The sequence below is a fragment of the Scleropages formosus genome, chromosome 9 (assembly GCF_900964775.1).
Source record: "Scleropages formosus chromosome 9, fSclFor1.1, whole genome shotgun sequence".
NCBI classification, from domain to species: Eukaryota; Metazoa; Chordata; class Actinopteri; order Osteoglossiformes; family Osteoglossidae; genus Scleropages; species Scleropages formosus.
The window spans coordinates 379738-399756 of record NC_041814.1 but is presented as its reverse complement, the minus strand read 5'-3'; the positions used below and the strand labels follow the sequence as shown (position 1 = coordinate 399756).

At 45.9% G+C, this 20019-nt stretch overlaps 1 protein-coding gene across 1 annotated transcript; it reads right to left on the bottom strand.

The window, feature by feature from the left end:
- LOC108919826 (protein-lysine 6-oxidase-like) lies at positions 1-3486 on the bottom strand. Its single transcript, XM_018728113.2, has 7 exons — positions 2813-3486; positions 1957-2065; positions 1520-1657; positions 1115-1271; positions 882-977; positions 641-756; positions 1-532 (listed from the first exon to the last, which is right to left on the bottom strand). The coding sequence occupies exons 1-7, from the start codon at positions 2928-2930 to the stop codon at positions 526-528; spliced, it is 741 nt and encodes a 246-aa protein (XP_018583629.2). The 5' UTR covers positions 2931-3486; the 3' UTR covers positions 1-525.
- Between the last annotated feature and the right edge of the window lie 16533 nt (positions 3487-20019).

Below are 20019 nucleotides of genomic sequence, written 5' to 3'. Positions count from 1 at the left end.
TGGATATCAAGCAAAAATAATTTCAGCATCATATTCACAATATTATAAATAGACCAAGCAATCACTTTAATTTTATAAATCTCTAAATGTTTTTCAGAAGACGAGGAAAGCACAACATTTAACATTTATTGGTGGATTTTAGGCAGTGCTCAGTAAATACTAGACTATAGACCTCTATATTTGGTCACACATCTATTTTTTTCTATATTTGGCAGCCAGGTAAGGCATTCTCAGCAAACGGTAAATTGTGAACAGTGACATTCAAAAAACTTTTCGAAGACACAACAGTCGAAAACAATTAATAAAATATTTGCAATGATATCTAAAACTTTACTTCAATTTTTCTCCACAATGCACTGGCCAGACCAATGCAATAAATTTTTTTTTTTTTTTTGGTTGGAAAAAAAGAGGGTAAATTAATAAGAAAAAAATATTTCTCAAAAGCTTTTTTCTTTTTTCAATTCAAAATTGAGAATCAGAAGGTGGCTTCAAGACTTCACGTCAGGTCTATACCGCAACACGACATTAATAGCTGTAGAAACACAAGTGAAAAGAAATGCAGTTAGTAAGAATACAACATATCCTATATTCTGTACATTACAAAGCAGATTGATGGCATGACATGTTAATGTGTTCTTACCTAGTTATTCTGCAGTTGTGTGTTTGGACGTGGGAGCTCCTATATGTAACGTCACACCTCACTACGTTATTTGAAAAATCGGACTCTTGAACTTGAAAACCGGGGTTCACGGTAACCTGCAGGTTAAGAAAAAGGGTCTGGGATAATCATACATCTGGACAGGATGCCAGTCTTCCACCCATAACTGATAAACACAGTGAGAAAGACAATGAAGGTAAGCTACAGAAGTTACTTCTCTTACCTTTAGGATGTAATTCCCCGAAGGCACATCTGTGATGTCAATCCACTGGCAGTCAATGTTGGCATGATACGTGTCATAGCAACCTGGACCCAAACCCTGTGGCAGCAAGAGTAAAGCAAGACATTTTGCGAAGGGTTCTGCTCAGCGATATGTCATAGTCAAGCCTTTGGCAGTGTTCTGACTTCATATAAAAGATGATGACGGTCAGACGTATTTCAGCTCCAAGACTCCACCTGTGTGTGAGCAGTGCAGGCGTAGCGCCTGCGTACACCTGGATCGCAGGTGGTGTCCTCCAGGCAGAAACTGGCTTTGTGTCCCTCGGCTACCTGCTTCTCCGTGGAAACGTCCAGCAGCTCATAGAGGCTGAAGGCATCCATGCTGTGATAGTGTCTGAGAGACAGTTTGAGAGAGTTTTATAATTGATGGCTGCAGGAAACTAAGAATGTAACTTAGAAATCTAAGAATGCAGTTTGAATTCACCATCAACATCAAACTCAATGCCAAGACACTGAAATTGTGTTGCACTCCCCGTACTTGTGCCAAATGTAAACAGGAATATTAATCCTTACGAAAAATATCCGGCTTCATTTTGCTGCCACAGCATTTTAAGATGTGAGTTGAGCTACTTGTGGACTCACTGATGGCAGCTGTGCCATTCCCATTGATGCTTGGGTTTAACAGGAAGGAAGTCGGCGGTTCCTTGGTTTTTAACCCTCTGGGGAAACCGAAGAAGCACCCTATAGTTAAGATCGCTGATATTGCGCCTGTACGCTGACCTTGAAAGAAAAGAAACCCATGGCAACAGGAAAGTTTTAAAATAAATCCTTTTATAACAATAGCAATCATTAGACTCGAATGTCAAACACCTGATGGACCAAACTGTCTGACAGTACAAAGAGTGATGGAAATAAAACAATCCAATCTAGCATATGAGCAGACAAGGATGAGCACTAGAAAACAACAGCTGCATAGCATGGTGGCCAAAGGGTATTCGATTAACATTAAATTAATTAAAATTACAGGCACAAATTACAGTGTCAACGCTCGTCTTAAAACAGCCTTTTCCTTTTGATACCTAGCAAGGCAGTTCTCCTCAGCTGCACAGCGCAGGGAGTACATCTGCACATGTTGGATGTACGTGGCTGCCTGGATGTAATAAGGGTCAGGAACAAGGTCAGGGAGTCCTGAAAGATAACATTTATTATTATTATTATTATTTATAGTATTCTTTGTTCATAGAGAATCCAGTACTACTCAGAATGCTGGTCAGTTAAATGAGAATGATTTACTCATTTATACAGCAGGGAATTCTTACTGTATCAATTCAGGAAAAGTACAGTTGTATGATCAAGGGTTAGGGTTACATACAGGTTTCAACTTCACCTCCTGCTTACCTATCGTACCATGAACAAGGTACTTACCTGGAATATGTAAAACAGCCCAAGAAGCTTTGAAGATGAAGCCTCAGTTAAATAAATAACATTAATATGCGAAGTACAGCACAAGCTGGGATTCGAATCCGGAACCTTCCGATTACAATACTGTACGGTAACGACCCGCGTTACTGCGATTTGGAGCGGGAAACCTGTTAAGCAGTTGCATTATGGGAAAAATGTAAACTGTAAGTGTGCAACCATTGGGGACACTTCTGGGGAAATTATAGGATGACCGTGTTTGCAAACGATGAGAGATGAGCTTCGGGGAGGAGGGGAGGCTTGGTTGGAGCGCAGGTCCGTGAGGGAACGGGATGCTCGAGCGGAAAGCGTTGTCTCTATCATGTGTGCCGCTGTTCGAATAAAAAGTTCGCGATGAACGCTGCTATGTGCCCTCCTTCGCCCCGCTCAAGCCCACGCCATACTGTAGTTACAAAAAGTGATGCGTATCTCTTAGCTGGTTCAATTTTTACAAGTTAGAGGTCTTCATTGTCCTACCGTTTTGGAAGAAGCGCGTGCCGTAGCCCGACACCTGCTGCTGTCGGGGATGCTCCGGTGGTGATGATGATGGAGCTGGACGCCTCCCGTAGTACCGGCGGTTACCCGGCGGGTACATGTCATAGAAGACCGAGTTCCTGCTGTTCTCCGGGTGTCTCCGTGCGCCACCCGTGCGCAGATCCTCCGCGTCTCCGTCTGTCGCCGACACCGAAGCCCCTCGCGCCTCCAGCTCAGCCGGCGAAGTGTCGTATTCTACGTCGTTCGCCAGCTGTGCCACCGTGCGGCGCGCGCCATCCTCTGCCCCGCTGCGTCCGGCCCCACGTGCGCTGGATGGATGAGCCCGCGCGAAGACGAAGTCATCTGCCCTGGCCGTCGATCCAGCCCTGTGACTTGGCACAAGCCCACCGCGACCCCGAGTCGGACTCCCGCCACCCGAGAACTCCAACTCGTGCGGTGTCACTCCGTCCGTGACGTCGTCGTCTTCGCTGGAACCCGCGTCTGACGGAGAGGCGCGAGGCCCGGATGAGTTTGTAAAGTTGGCCGTGGGTGCTGGGGCTACTGGTCGCCGCCGAGTCCCGTGGCCCGGGGCGCGACCCGTGCCGGAGAGCACGTAAACCCGGAGGTCGACGTGTGCAGCATTTGGAAGAGCGTCCCCCGCGTGGAGCGGCACGGGACCCCCCGTGAGATTAGAAGATGCCGAAGGCGAAGACCCGGACTGAAAGGCAGGCGCCGGCGGAGGGTGGCTGCTGAACTCCTTCCGGAGGCGGCCGTGCGCTCTGCTCGTGAGGGGCGCGTGGTACCGGGAGCCCGTGCTCAGCAGGCTGAACAGCCGTCCGTTGTTCTCCCACCGGATGCGCTGTTTCCACGCGCCGCTGCCGCCGCTGGAGGCGGCGTGGACCGCGCAGCTCAGCCAGAACAGAAGGAAGAGCGTGAGATTCTCCGGCATCGCGACGCAGTAATTTATGAAAAGCTAGCAGCGCGCTTAGTTAATTGCCCCTGATCATGGCATCTAAATCTTCCTTCCCAAAAGTAGACTGAATGAAAAGCGCGCCGTGGTGGATGACAGGGAAATGTAATCCCACCAGCGGCAGCAGCAGCAGCCACGCGTGGCTTTTACTCAGTTTGCGCTCCTCGCCTCGTGGGTGATCAGTGTGGGGAGCCTGAAGAAGAGAAAGGCACACTTTTACTTTTCGGACGGTACAAATCTGTTTGTCCACGTAAGCGCGCGGCACAGCCGAGTGTTCATTTTTATAGCAGAACGGTCCGTTTTAACCCATTTTGAGCGTCCTGTTTGAACAGTTAAAGCAAACTTTGCGCAGAGGTGGTATGTGACGGCTTGGGACGGGTTGGGACGGCTTGGGACGGGGGCGTCCGGAGCGGAGTCGAAAAAAAAGGAACAAATAAGTATCATCATGCTGCGCTTAAAGGACTTGTTATGATACAAAAGTGCAGGCCATCTATGGTAACAAATGTTAGCAGCAAGAGGGTCTCAGTTCCTTTTAGGATCTTGAGGTCAAGGTTTCTAAAGAACTGCACAATCATGTCGTAGCTTTTAATTAAGCCCTAGGAATAAAGGAGGGGCACATTATTATATCCCTAATGTTGGAGCAAGTCAGTCTCACTCACTCGGTCACTGTCTGTCTGTAACTCATTTTTTTGTGCTATTTCTCTCCAATACCAAACATGTTGCTAAGACAGAGAAACAATAGAACCGGCTTAAAACGTGTGCCATATTTGATAAACTAACGGTTTTCCTTATAACTATATTAATTATGTTGTCGTAGAGGAGGCTTTTCTGCTGCGATTTACATGATTCACAATTTGACCCTGTGATATTTTCTTATGAAAACTAAAAACCCAGTTATTTCAAGCTAAATATTCAGATATTCCTTTCATACTTCTAATATTTCTAATATTTCGACCTTCCATGTGTGCGGCGACCGGTTTAACAGCACAGGTAAAGACGACACCTAGGCTCTGTGCGTGTGTGTGTGTGTGTGAGAGAGAGAGCGAGAGATGGACAGGTCGGGTCACGCAGCTTTCCCTGCCCGGACAGCCGTCTCTCGGAAGCACGTCGTTCGCGGCGGCCTGTTACACAGACACTGTTACTCTAGCGGAGCTTTTCCACCGACCTTTAATGAGCAATGCGAACGCACCCGGGTTCCACATTTCTACACACACTGCGAAACCACGTAGACGCAGGTACAGCTGAGCTCCCGCTCTGTGTGCTTCGTGACACGTCTCCTGTTTTTAATTCTCTTCTTTTAAATGCCACCTTTTCACTTGTGGAAGGAATGTGTGCTTCTTCCCCGCAGCCTCTAAAGCAAACAGTTCCCTTTATTTGTTCATTGCTGGAGGAAAATGTACTGCAACCAAAATGAATAAATGTAAATGTAATGTAAATGGAAAACTCTTAATACTACTTAATATTTAGTAGTTTTCCTGTATGAAAAGTTCCTGGTTATATGCAATATTTTATTCTTTAGTGAAGTTACATAAGAAGTGAGAACTAAGTTAACCAACAGTTTAGGGGGAAAGGAAGGACAAAGTTTTGCTTTGGTTCTACCAAAGAAAAGTGAGCAATTTGCATTTTTACGCTGCACCTCTTCCATCAGTAGAGAAGCAGAGTTGGGATAGGCAAGATTTATGTTTCTTTATGATAAAGTTAAATGTAGTGTTTAGAGGAGTGCCAGACACCGGCCCCCTTCTGTTTCACTGTAAACAGGCCTGAAGAAGAAGGCGGTCTGTTCCCTGGCGTTAATAGTAAGTGACTCAGCTGAGTGCTGTTGCAAATGTTTTGCCCCTCTTGTAGCTGAAGGGTTGTTATGCCGCTGTCACAGTACCACGGTATCACTCAGGGCCTCCAGGGACTCAAATGACAGAAAAGGCCACAAGCGTCCACTTTCGCCTGGCCTGGAGATGTGGAGATGTGGCCTGCAGGATAAAGGCTTATTAAAGTCTAAGTAGAGTTATGTCATTCATATTCCAGTATCATTCATATGCCGAGCCTGTGGGACACCAGTTGAGAGAGGCGGAGGAGAAGAACGGGACCCCCGCCAGACCACTTGGTAGGATCGCTCTGATAGGTGGGACTCAAACCATCTTAGTGCTGTTCCTTTGATCCCAAGCTGACTAAAAGAGGAGAGTAGAATCTGGTGGTTGACAGTGTCGAATGTTGCAGACGGGTCGAGGAGGATGAGGACCGCGGAGAGCTGACTGGAGAGCATCGCACACTGCCGGAAGCGCCGTCTTGGTGGAATGTCCAGCTTTGAATCCAGACTGATGTCCATCGAGGAGATGGTTCCAGGTGGGGAATTCAGAGAGTTGATCACAGGCAGCCCGTTCTAGAGTTTTAGACAGAAAGGAGAGGAGGGAGACTGGCCTGTAGTTTTGGCTGAGTTAGGATCCAGAGAGGGTTTCTTTACCAGAGGTGAGATGAGGGCAGTTTTGAAGGTAGATGGGATGGAGCCAAAGGAGGGTGAGGAGTTGATGATCTTGGACATGAAGGTGGAGAGTTGCTGGGAGATGGTCTGTAGGAGTCACAATGGGATCGGATCAAGCGAGCAGGTGAGGGCTCTGTGCGATATCAGGATGTCGGAAATTTCAGTTTCTTACAGCGGCTTGAATGTGCAGAGTGCGACTTCGCAGGAAGGTCCGGGGTGAACGGGGTAGGGTGATGCTGAGAACGTGTCTGTGATTGCGTTGACTTTGTCTCTAAAAAACAAAGCAAAGTCATCAGCAGTGAGAGAAGAAGGAGGAGGGGGCGGTGGAGGACACAGTAGGGATGAGAAGGTGGTGAAGAGTTTGCGTGGCTTTTTTTTTGGTTGCAAACTGAATTTGTTGTGGAAAAAGGCTGTTTTAGCTCAGGAGACAGCAGAGTGTAAAGTAGCTAAGAATTGTTCGTAGACATCCAGGTCTATGCGAGTCTTAGGTTTTCGCCATCGTCGCTCTGCAGCCTGAAGTTTGGTCCTGTTGAGCCAATCAATACGGTCAGTACGGTCACTAGTCGGTTGGTCTGCTAAATGAACGTAACGTAATGTAAGTGTAAATGTAATGTAATGTAGATGTATCAATTTCAGACTGAATTAAGGTATTTTAAAGAGTTTATTTCCTTTTCCAATCCAGTTTCCACTCAAACGCTGGCTAAACAAAACCACAGTTTAACCCTTATATGTTGGTATTACTTAAAACAGCCATTCATAGTGTTGGTTTCCTGCTATAAATGACTTATAAACAGATCAGTAAAATGACAATATTCTCAAGTCCTGTGAATAAATGGTTCTTCTTTCTACTTGCATTTTGGCCTTTTAAACACAAGTTGTATCACTCTCAAATTTGACTGTCATCAGCTGGTTATCTTCAGACCTTCTAAACTCTGTTTTCACTTGTATAAACCTTGTATGAACCTTTGCTTTGCTATGCTTAATGATTTTAATATCAATGTGCTTATTAATAGGGGGCGCGGTGGCGCAGTGGCGCAGTGGGTTGGACCAGGTCCTGCTTTCCAGTGGGTCTGGGGTTCAAGTCCCACTTGGGGTGCCTTGTGATGGACTGGTGTCCCATCCTGGGTGTGTCCCCTCCAGCCTATGTCCCGTGTGGTTGGGATAGGTTCCGGTTCGCCATGACCCTGCTTGGGACAAGTGGTTTCAGACAGTGTGTGTTTATTAATGCAGTTTGCATTTTTATATAGCCTATATGCAGCTGCTCCTGTGATGTTTACTGGTTCGTGCTGTAGAATGTGACAAATTGTCGGTACTCCTCTTCTTCTTCCCACCAGTAGCAGGAGACACAGATGGACGTTTCTGTGACATTATGGCTGCACAAAGCATCTGTACTCAAAACTCAGGTGTCTGCATTCAAATATCTCCTTCTGCTGGTGTAATGACCACAGATATACATAGATAGGCCCTGTATAATACGTATATAATAACGTTTGCGCAGCAATGGTAACGTCATGCCCCACGTTGTAATAATTATTCACTGTTGTAAATGAAAACACGAGGCTTTGGATTCACTCAGTCTCTCTCCTAAAAAGTCTTCTGGGAAATTGTCAACCAAATTCCATGAAATATAGCTAATTTTAAAGCTAAATATACACACACACACACATTTTCAGAACCGCTCGTCCCATATGGGGTCACGGGGCACCGGAGCCTACCCGGCAACTCAGGGCGTAAGGCTAGAGGGGGAGGGGACACACCCAGGACGGGACGCCAGTCCATCGCAAGGCACCCCAAGCGGGACTCGAACCCCAGACCCACTGGAGAGTAGGACTGTGGTCCAACCCACTGCGCCACCGCGCCCCCCAAAGCTAAATATATTTTCTATCAATTAGAGAAATCTTGAACGATGCCATGAAGTTTACTGATTTATATATACGTTATTGGTATGTAGGCACTGGGCTATGGTACAGGTTACTGTCAGTACCGAAATAAAAATTCTGGAATGTTGGATGTTCGAATCCTGCCTTAAGCGAGCGAACGGTCCGGTCCAATAAAACCGATCACTTTTGAAGCGCTTGCCGCAATGCACACTACCTTTTCCTGGCAGACAATCATGTCTGAACTTCTTATCCGTATTTGATATTTTTCCTCATCCTTTTCTTTCTTCAGCAATCTGTACATTATTTGAAATATATCTAGGAAATAATGAAGCATTTGGAATATCCAGATTTTATACCCAAGGCAATGAACACATGTACCCATCACCACTCACAGTCACAGCACTAGTTTTTACTATGCTTTACCAGGAATCAAGGCCAGGGGCCAGACAAAAGTTCCATTGAAATTGGGGTATGTCTGCAAGGCAGTCAAACTAAGCTCCAAAGCTGTACCACACATTTTCATTTATTTATTTAGCAGACACTTTTCTCCAAAGGCCTCTGTGTAGTGTTATCAGTCCACACACCTTATTCACCGCGGTGACTTACACGGCTAGATACACTACTTACACAGGGTCACTCATTCGTACATCAGTGGAACACACACTCTCTCTGTGTCACTCACACACCATGGGGGACCTGAACAGCATGTCTTCAGAGGGTGGGAGGAAACCAGAGCACACACAGGGAGAACATGCAAACTCCGCACAGACTGAGCATGGATCAAACCCGTATCCTCTCGCACCACCCAGGCACTGTGAGACACCAGCTCTACTCACTGCACCACCATGCCACCCACACAGTTTTCCTTCCTCAAGTTCAACTTACTGAAATATTTTAACATTTGTTTGCTGATCCAGATTTAAAGCACAACAGACACTGCACAAATTTACGACGTAAACAATGTCTGGACGTGGCTTGTTCTCGTTTACTCACTTGCTAGGAACATAAATTCCCCCTTAAGCCTTTTTTACGCCAGAGGAAACAAGTGCTTGCTTATTAAATGACAAACCTTCCTCCTTGCTCTAATCGTTTCTGTAATTGTTACAGTTGGAACACATAGCATCGCGCGTCTTTTCATGACTGCGTTTTTCCATCATGACATACTGGCCTATCTATGAATATCTACAGTAATGACGTTTTTGTAATGCTCTCAGAGACGTACGTTGCTTTGGATTAAAGCGCCTGCTAAATACACATGCACACATTTTCTGAAACCGCTTGTCCTATACGGGGTCAGGGGCTATTTTTAATTGTTTTGAGGGTGTTTATGAAAATACTTGGGCCTATTCATAAACTCCAGGAGCGTATTTTTTTTTCAAGGAACAAATTAGGTCGCTATAACAGGGGATACCGTTAAATAAATTTTTCTATACTGTATAGAGCGATGTCATTGATTGACCGCGACCCACATGGTGGCAGTATTCTATTCATCTTTTCACGGCTTACAGCGTTTTCTCCACACAGGGCCGGCAGGGAGCAGAAGGGTTATACCGTACATCGTGATTTTAGAAAGCAGCCATTTGAACAGTAAGCAGTACATTTCTCAGAATGCGTGTGAGCCTGCAGCGAAGCTAATCTGTACGCGAATGCTTCCGAATTTAACACGGCTGGCGACATGCTGCGGCGCAGCTACGTGGACCCTATTTGTGGCCGGGTCTCCCCGTAAGACATTTTATCCTTGCAGACGTAGCAAACCTGCGGAGGGATGCATTTCATGAGAAAATCAAAAGCTACAGAGATACCGCCTGCATAAATTTCTACTTGAAAAGTATCGTGTTTTGCCAATATTAAAGGTGTTTCTGGAAAATATTCTGTGTTGAACATACAAAGTATGAGAACTCTGACCTACTAAGTGAGATTGCACGCAGATGTGAAAGTGCAAATATGCATACGCCCGCACGCTTGTCCCAACTGGGATTGCGGCGAGTCGGAGCCTAACTCAACGACACAGGGTGCAAGAACGAGGGGGGAGGGGACACAGCCAGGAGGGGATGCCAGTCCATCGCAAGGCACCCCAAGCAGGACTCGAACCCTAGACCCCCCCCCCAGAGAGTAGGCAGAGGCCCAACCCGCTGCACCACCCCTCCCACCAGGGAAAATGCAATAAAGAAAAATAAAGAAGAACACATTAATGACATTTTCCACTACTTCTTATAGGGAAAATAGTCCTGCTGTTGTCACGGTCACACCACACCTTCCTTGCTCCCTTGTCCACCTCGTCATCCCCGAGCCCTCCTTCCCACGGTTTCGACCTTCACCTCGCCCCATCGACCACGACCTCGGATCATCCCTCGTAATGATGATTGTGCCTCGAACCTGGATCCACGCCCGTCCCTGTGCCCCTTGCGCTTCACCATAAAAGATCCCGTGCTTGCGTCCCACCTCTGGTGTCCGGCCCCTGTGCGCGACAACTACACGCTGGCTTCTCGGTCTATGAACACAATCGGGTGCTTTCTTTTGTTCGAATTTCTTTTAACTTATGTTGAGTTACAACACTACAAATAAAAAGTACACTTTGACAACTACTTTAACCAACTAGGTTTGCTTGAGACTTTCATGTCTGCAGCTGTGTATCCTTCTCTCAATGTAATGCATAAATTGTACTTTTGCCGAGATGTACGTCACTTTGGATAAAAGCGTCTGCTAAATGAATAAATGTAAATGTAAATGAAATTCCTTTTAAATCACTGAAAACTCCAGAAGTACATATTAAATTACGACTGTTGGCAGATTCATCCCATAAACACGTGCAACCTTCCTTATGTTGTTGCTCACCACACCCCACTATAGACACTGTGACAGTGAGTTTAGTTAAGTGCTACTCTTCTGTTCTCTGTTTGGGTGTGCTTCACATTGTCATCTAGCAGGCACTTCTCCCCAAAGTGATTTTCAATGAACACTATGCAGTAATATCAGCACACACTTTATTCACTCAAAGTGACTTGCGCTGCAAGTAAGAAAAAAAAGCTCAAAAATATAAAACACCACAACACACCCAGTTAAAGTGCTAGACATACTACTGTACTTATGATGAGCCTTTGGGAAGAAAGCAGAGCACCTGCTAGAAACACACACAGAGAACATGCAAACTCCACAAAGACTAAGTGGGGATTGAACCCATGTCCTGTCACACCACCCAGGAGGAGGGAACAGTGAATACCTGTCACATTCATTTGGCTACAAGCACACACACCGTCTGAAACCACTTGTCCCAGAGCCAAACCCAGCAACACAGGGCATAAGGCTGGAGGTGGAGGGGACACGCCCAGGATGGGACGCCAGTCCGCACAAGGCACCCAAGCAGGACTCAAACCCCAGACCCACTGGAGAGCAGGACCCACTTCAACCCACTGAGCCACTGCGCCCCCCAGCTACAAGCATAAATGTTAAAAACGGTTGAATGATTTTTTTTCCGACAATTGTTCCCCCTCGATTTTTCTGCTCATCGCCGACTCAGTCCTAAATGTCTTAAGAAGGCGACGATCTGGTGCTGGCGACGTAGCTTCGTGCGTGACGCTAAGCCGGCCGGGTTATAGAAAGTGAAGAAGACGGAACAGGTTCAGTCCAGCTGCCGCTTTGACCGGGAAAGACTGAGCCCAATATGGTCACATCGCCGACCGGGCGACCGACCCTCCCGCGTCGCCTCTATTTTTAGCCGCGCGGCTCTATAAGAGCTCCTTCGTAGCTTCGCGTTCGGCACGAGACTTTCCACTGAAAGAGAAATACAAACTGTAGCGTCCAGTAAGTATAAATCCTACGTTTAGATTTGACTTTTGTGGTGGGCAAAGAAAAACTGTTGAATAAGTTTAAAAAAGCCACAATGTCCAAACTATTTCCACAAGTGATGAAAAAACTGTGTCTCTCAGTGTCACATTTGTTGCTTAAAGAAATAAAATGATTGATTTTGCTTGACTAGTTGACTAAAATTCTCGTGACTCTCTCACGAAACGACTCGAGGGCGCCCGACGCGAAGTTCGGGCAAAACTTTGAAATGTATTGTTTGCCGTGAGAACGGTAGTAAAATATTATTTTCTGTGTGATGGCTTAAAACAAATATATATTTCATTCCACAAATCTAGGTGCCCAACGATGCTCTGGTGTTTCCCTCATAAACAAGTGCTTTAAGGAAGGAGATACCGGGTCACGACGAGAACGGAGTAGCACGCGTCCCTTCCCGTCACCCGTGTAGCGAAACAGCACGATAAACAACAAACGACACATTTCAGACCAGACGGCCTTGAAAGTAAATGAATTTTTCATATTTTTTCCCGCCGCTTCGTCTTCAAAGGCTTCCCTCCGATCTTCTGGGACGCAAAGTGACATGATGATCTCAGAATGGACAAGTGGGCGCTTATAATCGTTTGACATTGCTCGATAATCCCCGAGAAAGCCCTTTTCACCTGGGAATGAGATTCAAAATGAACGAGACCGAATGTAAAATGATGGATCAGTCCGGATGGAGGTACAGGCCAAGAAGAAACCGGATCTTCTCCAGACCAAGCTGGATGTGGCGCAATCATGTACAGTTAAATGACACTGGCCAGAAGATCATATGTCATAAGTGACACAGGCGCGTGAACCGTCCTTTCCCCGTAGCAGTCATCGCTAATAATCATCATTCATCTCCAGCTGGACTGCGCGTGAGTCTGGCATCACTGCTCTCTTGCTACGTAACGCAGGTGCGCAATGTTTCCGAAGAGCCTTTTCAGCCTTTTCCTCACACTCTGAAATCGCTGCTTGCTTCTTGCGTTTAGACCGGAGCTTTACACGTGAGTGTGGGCGCCCTTCCCGAGGAATGTCTCCCACTCGACACAAGTGTGGTATGAGCTCTTCCTCATAAGGTTTTTGTTTCCACAAGTTTTTTTTTTTTTTCCTTCTCGGATAAGAATGGATCACCAGCCCACCCAAAGGTGTCTGGCTCCACACACTGTCTAACTCACACGCGCACACACACACACACACACACACACACACACATTTTCTGAACTGCTTGTCCCATACGGGGTCGCAGGGAGCCGGAGCCTAACCTGGCAACTCAGGGCATGAGGGGACACACCCAGGACAGGATGCCAGTCCATCGCAAGGCACCCCAAGCGGGACTCGAACCCCAGACCCACTGGAGAGCAGGAGCCGGTCCAACCCACTGCGCCGCCGCATCCTCCTGTCTAACTCGACAGGAATAAATTTCTCCGTTCATCATTTCCGCTAATTAAAATCTTTATTCAATAAATGAATTAATCCTAAAAAACTGCCATGCCAATACACACATTTTCTGAACCACTTGTCCCATTTGGGGTCACGGGGAGCCAGAGCCTAACCTGGCAACACAGGGTGTAAGGCTGGAGGGGGAGGGGACACACCCAGGACAGGACACCAGTCTGTCGCAAGGCACCCCACGCGGGACTCGAACCCCAGACCCACCGGATAGCAGGACCCGGGCCAACCCACCGCGCCCCCCTTGTCATCCGAATAATAAAATCTAAAATGAAACAATGAAATCAATAAGACCAACTAATATAAAGACCGCATGGCAGAACCTTTAAAACACTAAAAATACATACCTCAAGGCTTAAAACCATACATAATAAATTATTAAAAAGAAACGTACCCCATAACATTCACCGCTCAAGATGGGCGGTCCCCTTGCCTGTTCCCAGGGTGTTACCACACACCTTACCTACCGTTTTTGGGTGATCTGCCACAAACCTGTGGGGTCACAGCCAGAAGAGGCCCTTCCACCTCTCTTTGGCTTCTAAGTAACCCCATTGAGTGAGATCTTTCTCCATCCTAAATATTAGGTCGGCCCGGATTTTATGATACACACCCTGGACGCCCAAGTCTACCCCTGTCTGGACCAGCTGGGTTCTTGCGTTCCAAAACATTTGCTTGGCCACGCTGATCGCCAGCCACGTCCGGGCGGCTGTTGCCTTCTGAGTGCCAGGGTTCCATCCCCTCAAGACTTTGTTGTATGTCAAAACCATCTGCGGGGTCGATCTTCCTGCACAGGCAAGTCACCAAACACCAGACCTCCCACACCTGCCCGCAGTCCCAAAAAGGCATGTGTGAGAGTTTCACTCTCGCCGCACTGGAGTCGCGGGCAGAGTGGGTGGCTGGTCAATTTGTGCCTGTGCAGGACTACTTTGACCGGCAGCATACTGTGTAAACAATGCCAGTTCAAATCTTGCAGATGGTGGTCAAGCTCCTTTGGCTGAATCCTGGCCCAAGTGCCCTCCTCGAGCCCCAGAAGAACTCGAGTTCCTCTCCTCTCGACCGAGGCCTTATACAAGGCCCTGTGCTTAAGGAGGGTCTCTGCCTCGACCCCGGTCGCGGTGGTCTTACTCCACTTTACAGCGTGGTTGTAATACGCGGGCCGTGTCTCGGCCTTTGGCCCGGTGTTGGACCGGGACTTCACTAATTGGCGCATCGGAAGGACCAACCAAAGACACACAAAGTACTGGTGGGGATGCTCGATCGGAGCTGCCAGTCAGTTGCATAACTGGGAGAGGAAGAGACAATTCAGTTTAAGAGGAATGTCAGGCACATCCTTCCCTCCCTCCTCCTTTGGAAGGTACGTGACCTCCCTCCTCACGTACTTATACCTGTCCCCCCAGACGAGATTGAAAACGTCCTTCGTGAGGCCTTTCCGCATTGGGTGGGGCAAGGGGTACACCTGCGCAAGGTAGAGCAACGTGAGGAGGATGTCCACAAGTGCTCCGCATGCCATTCTCCTTGTGATCAAGAAGCGATCACAAGGAGGATCTCTTGAGCACTCTGCAGAAACAGTGGGCTGCAACAGCTTGCCCACAGCTGGAGACAGATCTGATGGGTTTGCACCTTGTGAAGACGTTAATCAAGCAGGAAACGGCAAAAGTGTATTTTCAGAGCGCGCAGAATTCCAGTCTGCCCCTGACACAACGCTTCACTGGTGTAATGTTTGTTGTTTTGTTTTGTTTGTGGTTTAATGAGCCATGCGACACGTGGCTGAGTTTGCTCGGCTTCCTTATTCCACCATCTTGCATGAACGCACAATCAATACCGCCTACTTCGTAATCACGTCTATCTTACGTCACGTACGTATCTTACGTGTTCTAATGAGATGCATTACAACTGGGGCACGTACACATAGTGGAGTCTTCACCTGTCCTGTAATTGTATCTTACGCACAGACATCCGCTGGTGTACCTGCCCTTCCAAAGCTTTCTCAAGCAGCGATTTTGTTTGCACCTCCCTGAAAAGTAGTTCAAACCCAATGTCTGAGCTGTTATTATTTCGAACAACAATTTAGCAAGTTTTATTTAGAGGCTCTTGTGATCTGTTCCGTCGTTTTTCATAATTGTAGTGCTACATGGTCTTCTGACTGAGGATTTAACTCTTCTGGATTAGACCGCGTCGTGTAGGACACTGGTTCCAACGTTTCGCTTCCCCTGTTGGAAGCATCTTCAGGGAGCTGCTACATCTCGACATGCTTCCAACAGGAGAAGCGAAACGTTGGAACCAGTGTCCTACACGACGCGGTCTAATCCAGAAGAGTTAAATCCCCAGTCAGTTGACACCAGCCGCGGAAGCCTACGCGTTTTGATTTATAGGGTCTTATTAATAAAAAAGCAAGAGGTATATTTAATTTACGTTTAATTCTGTCTTATGTGCAATATGTCCTATACTTCTTACATTGTTATCAGCGAAAGAGGTTCACAAGTTATCGTGATTGAGTTTTGGGCAACTGACAGCGTTTTATTTGTACTGCTGATGTGGTCTGTAGTTTGATTAACAGAGGGATGCCAAAACTTTTTTTTTCCATGTAAGACTAATCCTGAACTTGTATGCTTACTGGTTTCCTCACTGTGGGCCACAGCATCAGTGCACTTGAAGCATTAGCCACATACTGTTGTGGAAGGCGCTGAAACCGATCCGGATCGCACCGAAAAGCCGTTGAAGTCTTTTTGCATATGTTGCGATGCAGGGTTCGGTTGCTCTCAGACATCTTGTACATCCATTTGTCAGATCTGATTACAGTAAAGAGAAGTCTCAGAATAGTCTTAAACTTCAAAGTGATACATCACACTAGAGAGTCATGAGACAGCTCTAGAGAAGGTCATCATTTGGTCATTTTTTTAAAGTTATGCTTTAAGTTTTTAACTAACAATAAAAATATGAAAGCTGCATTATACTATGATATGGACTATAACGATACATGTACTAGTGTTTTAAAAATTTCTCTGTAAAAACTCTAGCAATGAAGGGAATTTGGCACTTTTCCTCTTTTCCAGTCAGTTTCATTTCAGAAACTTAATATTCCATAAGCTTTGCCTGCCCTGTTGAACACACCATTCAGGGGGCATTCATTTCATTTTTTTCAGGCTGACTGGTACTGCCTTTAGGGAGAAAATATTAATGCATCAATGACACGGGGTCTCTGACTCTTCCCCTAGTTCAGCTGTCCCAGACAAAGTATGTTGTATGACTGGACATGAGCTAGGGCAGTACAGACAGTCAGATGGGCATGGGAGAAATACCAGTCGTGTAGGGGATCAGTGGGGGCCCGTCTTTATAAAACCATATATATTCACTTCCCTGACACTGCAGGAATTTGAGCTAAATATAAACACACGCCAGACCCTCCACACACCCCCCCCCCCCCCGTCCTGCAATCGGCCTTTGGCCACAGGAACTTTGAGCCTTTGAACCATGCGTCAGAGGAGGGCGTGCTTACGGAGGCCTGCCGCCTGGGCCGGCACCCAGGAATGCGTGCTGAAGGCTCACGAGTTGGCTTTGCCGTGGTTGTCATAGCCGAACCCACCGAGCCTGCAACAGGATCACAGACAATTCGTATTTAATGTTTCGGTGTTAGGGTGATGCAGCAGGTAGTGCTGCCACCTCACATTTGCTTGGGCTGTGTGGTTCTAGGTTCGAATTCTGCTTAGTTTGTGTATGGAAGTTTGCATGTTCTCCCTATACATTGCCTACAAAAAGCATTTACATTTTGTACTTTTTTAAAAATATTTTTTTGTGTGTGTTACAGCATAAAACGGTAATGTATTTAACCAACTAAATCTTTCAAACTCATCAAAACAAACTACACTATAATACTAAAATAAAAGCAAAAAATCCTGACAATTAACTAAATCAATTAAAAATAAAAAAGAATGTATAAATATTTACCCCCCCTTGTTTTAACTCACCAAAATTACCTTTGATTAGCGTCTACCTGTGGGCAGCTTAGGTGTTTCATATGATATCAGAATTAATATGCCTGCGTGTGGGCGTTTCCCCACTTAATGCATTTCCAAGGGAGCACTACACCATGAACACCACAGGACATTCAGAGCACATCCTAGACACTGGGCTTAAACAATACCAGTTAGAGCAATGACATGAGGAATTTTCCAAGGTGCTGAATGTACCTTTCAGTGCTGTGAGGTCCAAATTTAAAGTGAGAAAATACGGAGCAACTGTCAATCTACCTGGAACTGGCTGTCCTTCAAAACCAAGCGTTCAGGTAAGAGAGGCCATAGAAAGGGAAGCCACCAAGAGACAGACCTACAGGGCTTGGAAGATGATCTTCCAATGAGAAAATGACCTGAAACATAAAATAAAGGTCACAGTGGAATGGCTTAAAACCAAAAACTTCATGTCCTGGAGCGGCCCAGTCAAAGCCCAGAGCTCAGTTCAGTTGAGAATCTGTGGAATGACTGAAAAATACACACAGATATTCACCATAGACACCCCAAGCAGGACTTGAACTCCAGACCTATCAGAGGGCAGGCACAGGCCAAACCCACTGCGCCACCGTGCCCCCCTTGATAGAAAAATAGCTGATCACAAATGGTCCCTATCCAGTGTGATGGAGCTTGAGCAGTTTTGTCAAGCAGAATCGACAGATATTCAATTGTCAATATGTTCAAGGCCCATAGAGTTCCAGAAAGACTCACGGCTGTAATTGCCGCCAAAAGTTGTCCTACCAAGCATTAACTCTTAGAGTTAAATATTTATGCATTGAATTATCTTGTGATTTTTGTTTTTAATTAGTAGAATGTGTGGATTTTTTTCAACTTTGATGTTACAGATCACTTTGTATGGCAAAAATTTTCAGTCAAAGACATCATACTTTTATGCTTCCTCTGGGTGCTCTGATTTCCTCCCCCAGTGGACCAGACATATGTGTCAAGTTCAACGGCGACTGTAAATTTCCATTAGTGTGTGCACGTGTGGCTATCCTGCAAAGGACTGGTGTCCTGTCCAGTGTATTCCCTGTTGCACCCCATGTTACTGGGATAAGCTTCAGACTGCTGTGACCCTTACTTGCCAAGCAGTTCAGGGAACTCAGTGGTTTTGGAATAGTTTTGGATTGCACAGTCATTTAAGAAGGAACACACAGAAAAATTACACAAGCAACATGTTCTTTTCTTGACGGCGAGTAACCTTTCCGACTCCTGTCGTGTCATGTTTGTGATCTGTTCACCTTCGCAGTTAAACCTTCTTACAGTTCGTAAAAATTGAAAGCGACAGAAATTTCAAAGCATATTTAAGGGAAAAAAAATCAGAGTGAGTGGGTGTGAAGCAGACAGATAAAGCTCTCCTCAATACACAACACCTTGGCAATGCTGACAAAGTGTCACAGGCTCCCTAAGTGACTGAATAGGACTCACATCTCTGGAATGTTTGTTCATCATACAGAACGCACACAGTTGTACTATACGGACACAACACTTGCCCACCAGAACCTTTTGTGAAAGGTTATATACTGTTCTGGCAGTTTGCTGCAGTTTCTCTAGGCTTCAAGGTGGCAAAATTCTGAATAACTCTTTTGCTACACTGTAAATCCACTTGCCTAAAAATCCTGACATAAGGCATTTGGTTCTATGACAGCCAGAGGTGTGTCACTACTCCCACACTCTCACGCGATTATGTGAACTGCTGGAGAGTTGGCACAGGGCTGCCTTGTTGAAGAAATGAAAAGAACAGAAGATTCCCAAGAAAATAAATGTCTGTTGATGAGTATTGCGCAATATGTTCTCCCAAAAAACCCAGACTTGATCTCCTCAGTAGAGCTTGCTTTCCCTGGTTGGACCTTTGTGTCTTCAAACCTGGCATGATGGTGTGTTTTCTTTCAAATATTTATATCAACATTGCAGTAGTTAGATCTTCTATAGATGTGTGTTCTTAAGATGTTGTGGTCTATTCATTTACATTGATACCTGGATCTTAACCGTAGCACAAGTGGACTATGCTATTTGTCAAAGTGCGTGAGAAAAAAAGAAGAAGGGAAGAATGTATCTACATGAAGACATGCCAGAAGAGGCCTGTTTAGTTAGCGTGATGTACCTTACCTAGATTGGTTAAGTCACAGTACAGCTGTCACGTACACCCCTCATCGTCACATGGTCACAGTGCTGGGACAACAGTGCTGCAGGACATATGGTGCGTCAATAAATGCGTGTGATGGTCACAGAGCTTTGGCTTACCAGAGCACATTCACCCCCAGAGGTTATAATAATCATACTAAGATCCAGCACCACGTTTGTTTCCGTATGTTTATTTGAGCGTACCACATGTGCCTGCAGTAGGGGAGAGAACATCATGAAGCAAGTAACTTCCTTTCCACTAAGGAAAAACTATAGTTATTCCAGTTGCTTGCCAATCATGGCTCAAGTTTCACTAGCAAAGATGCCACGGAATTCTGACCTGGTTTTACATCTGTGTAAGTATCCAACTGTTAAAGACTATGTATACCAAAATACTATTCCAAACATGCACATACAAATGTTGAAATTCTATCACATACCGGTTCTCACAATATAAGCTCCACTAGTTATTTAATTTTGCA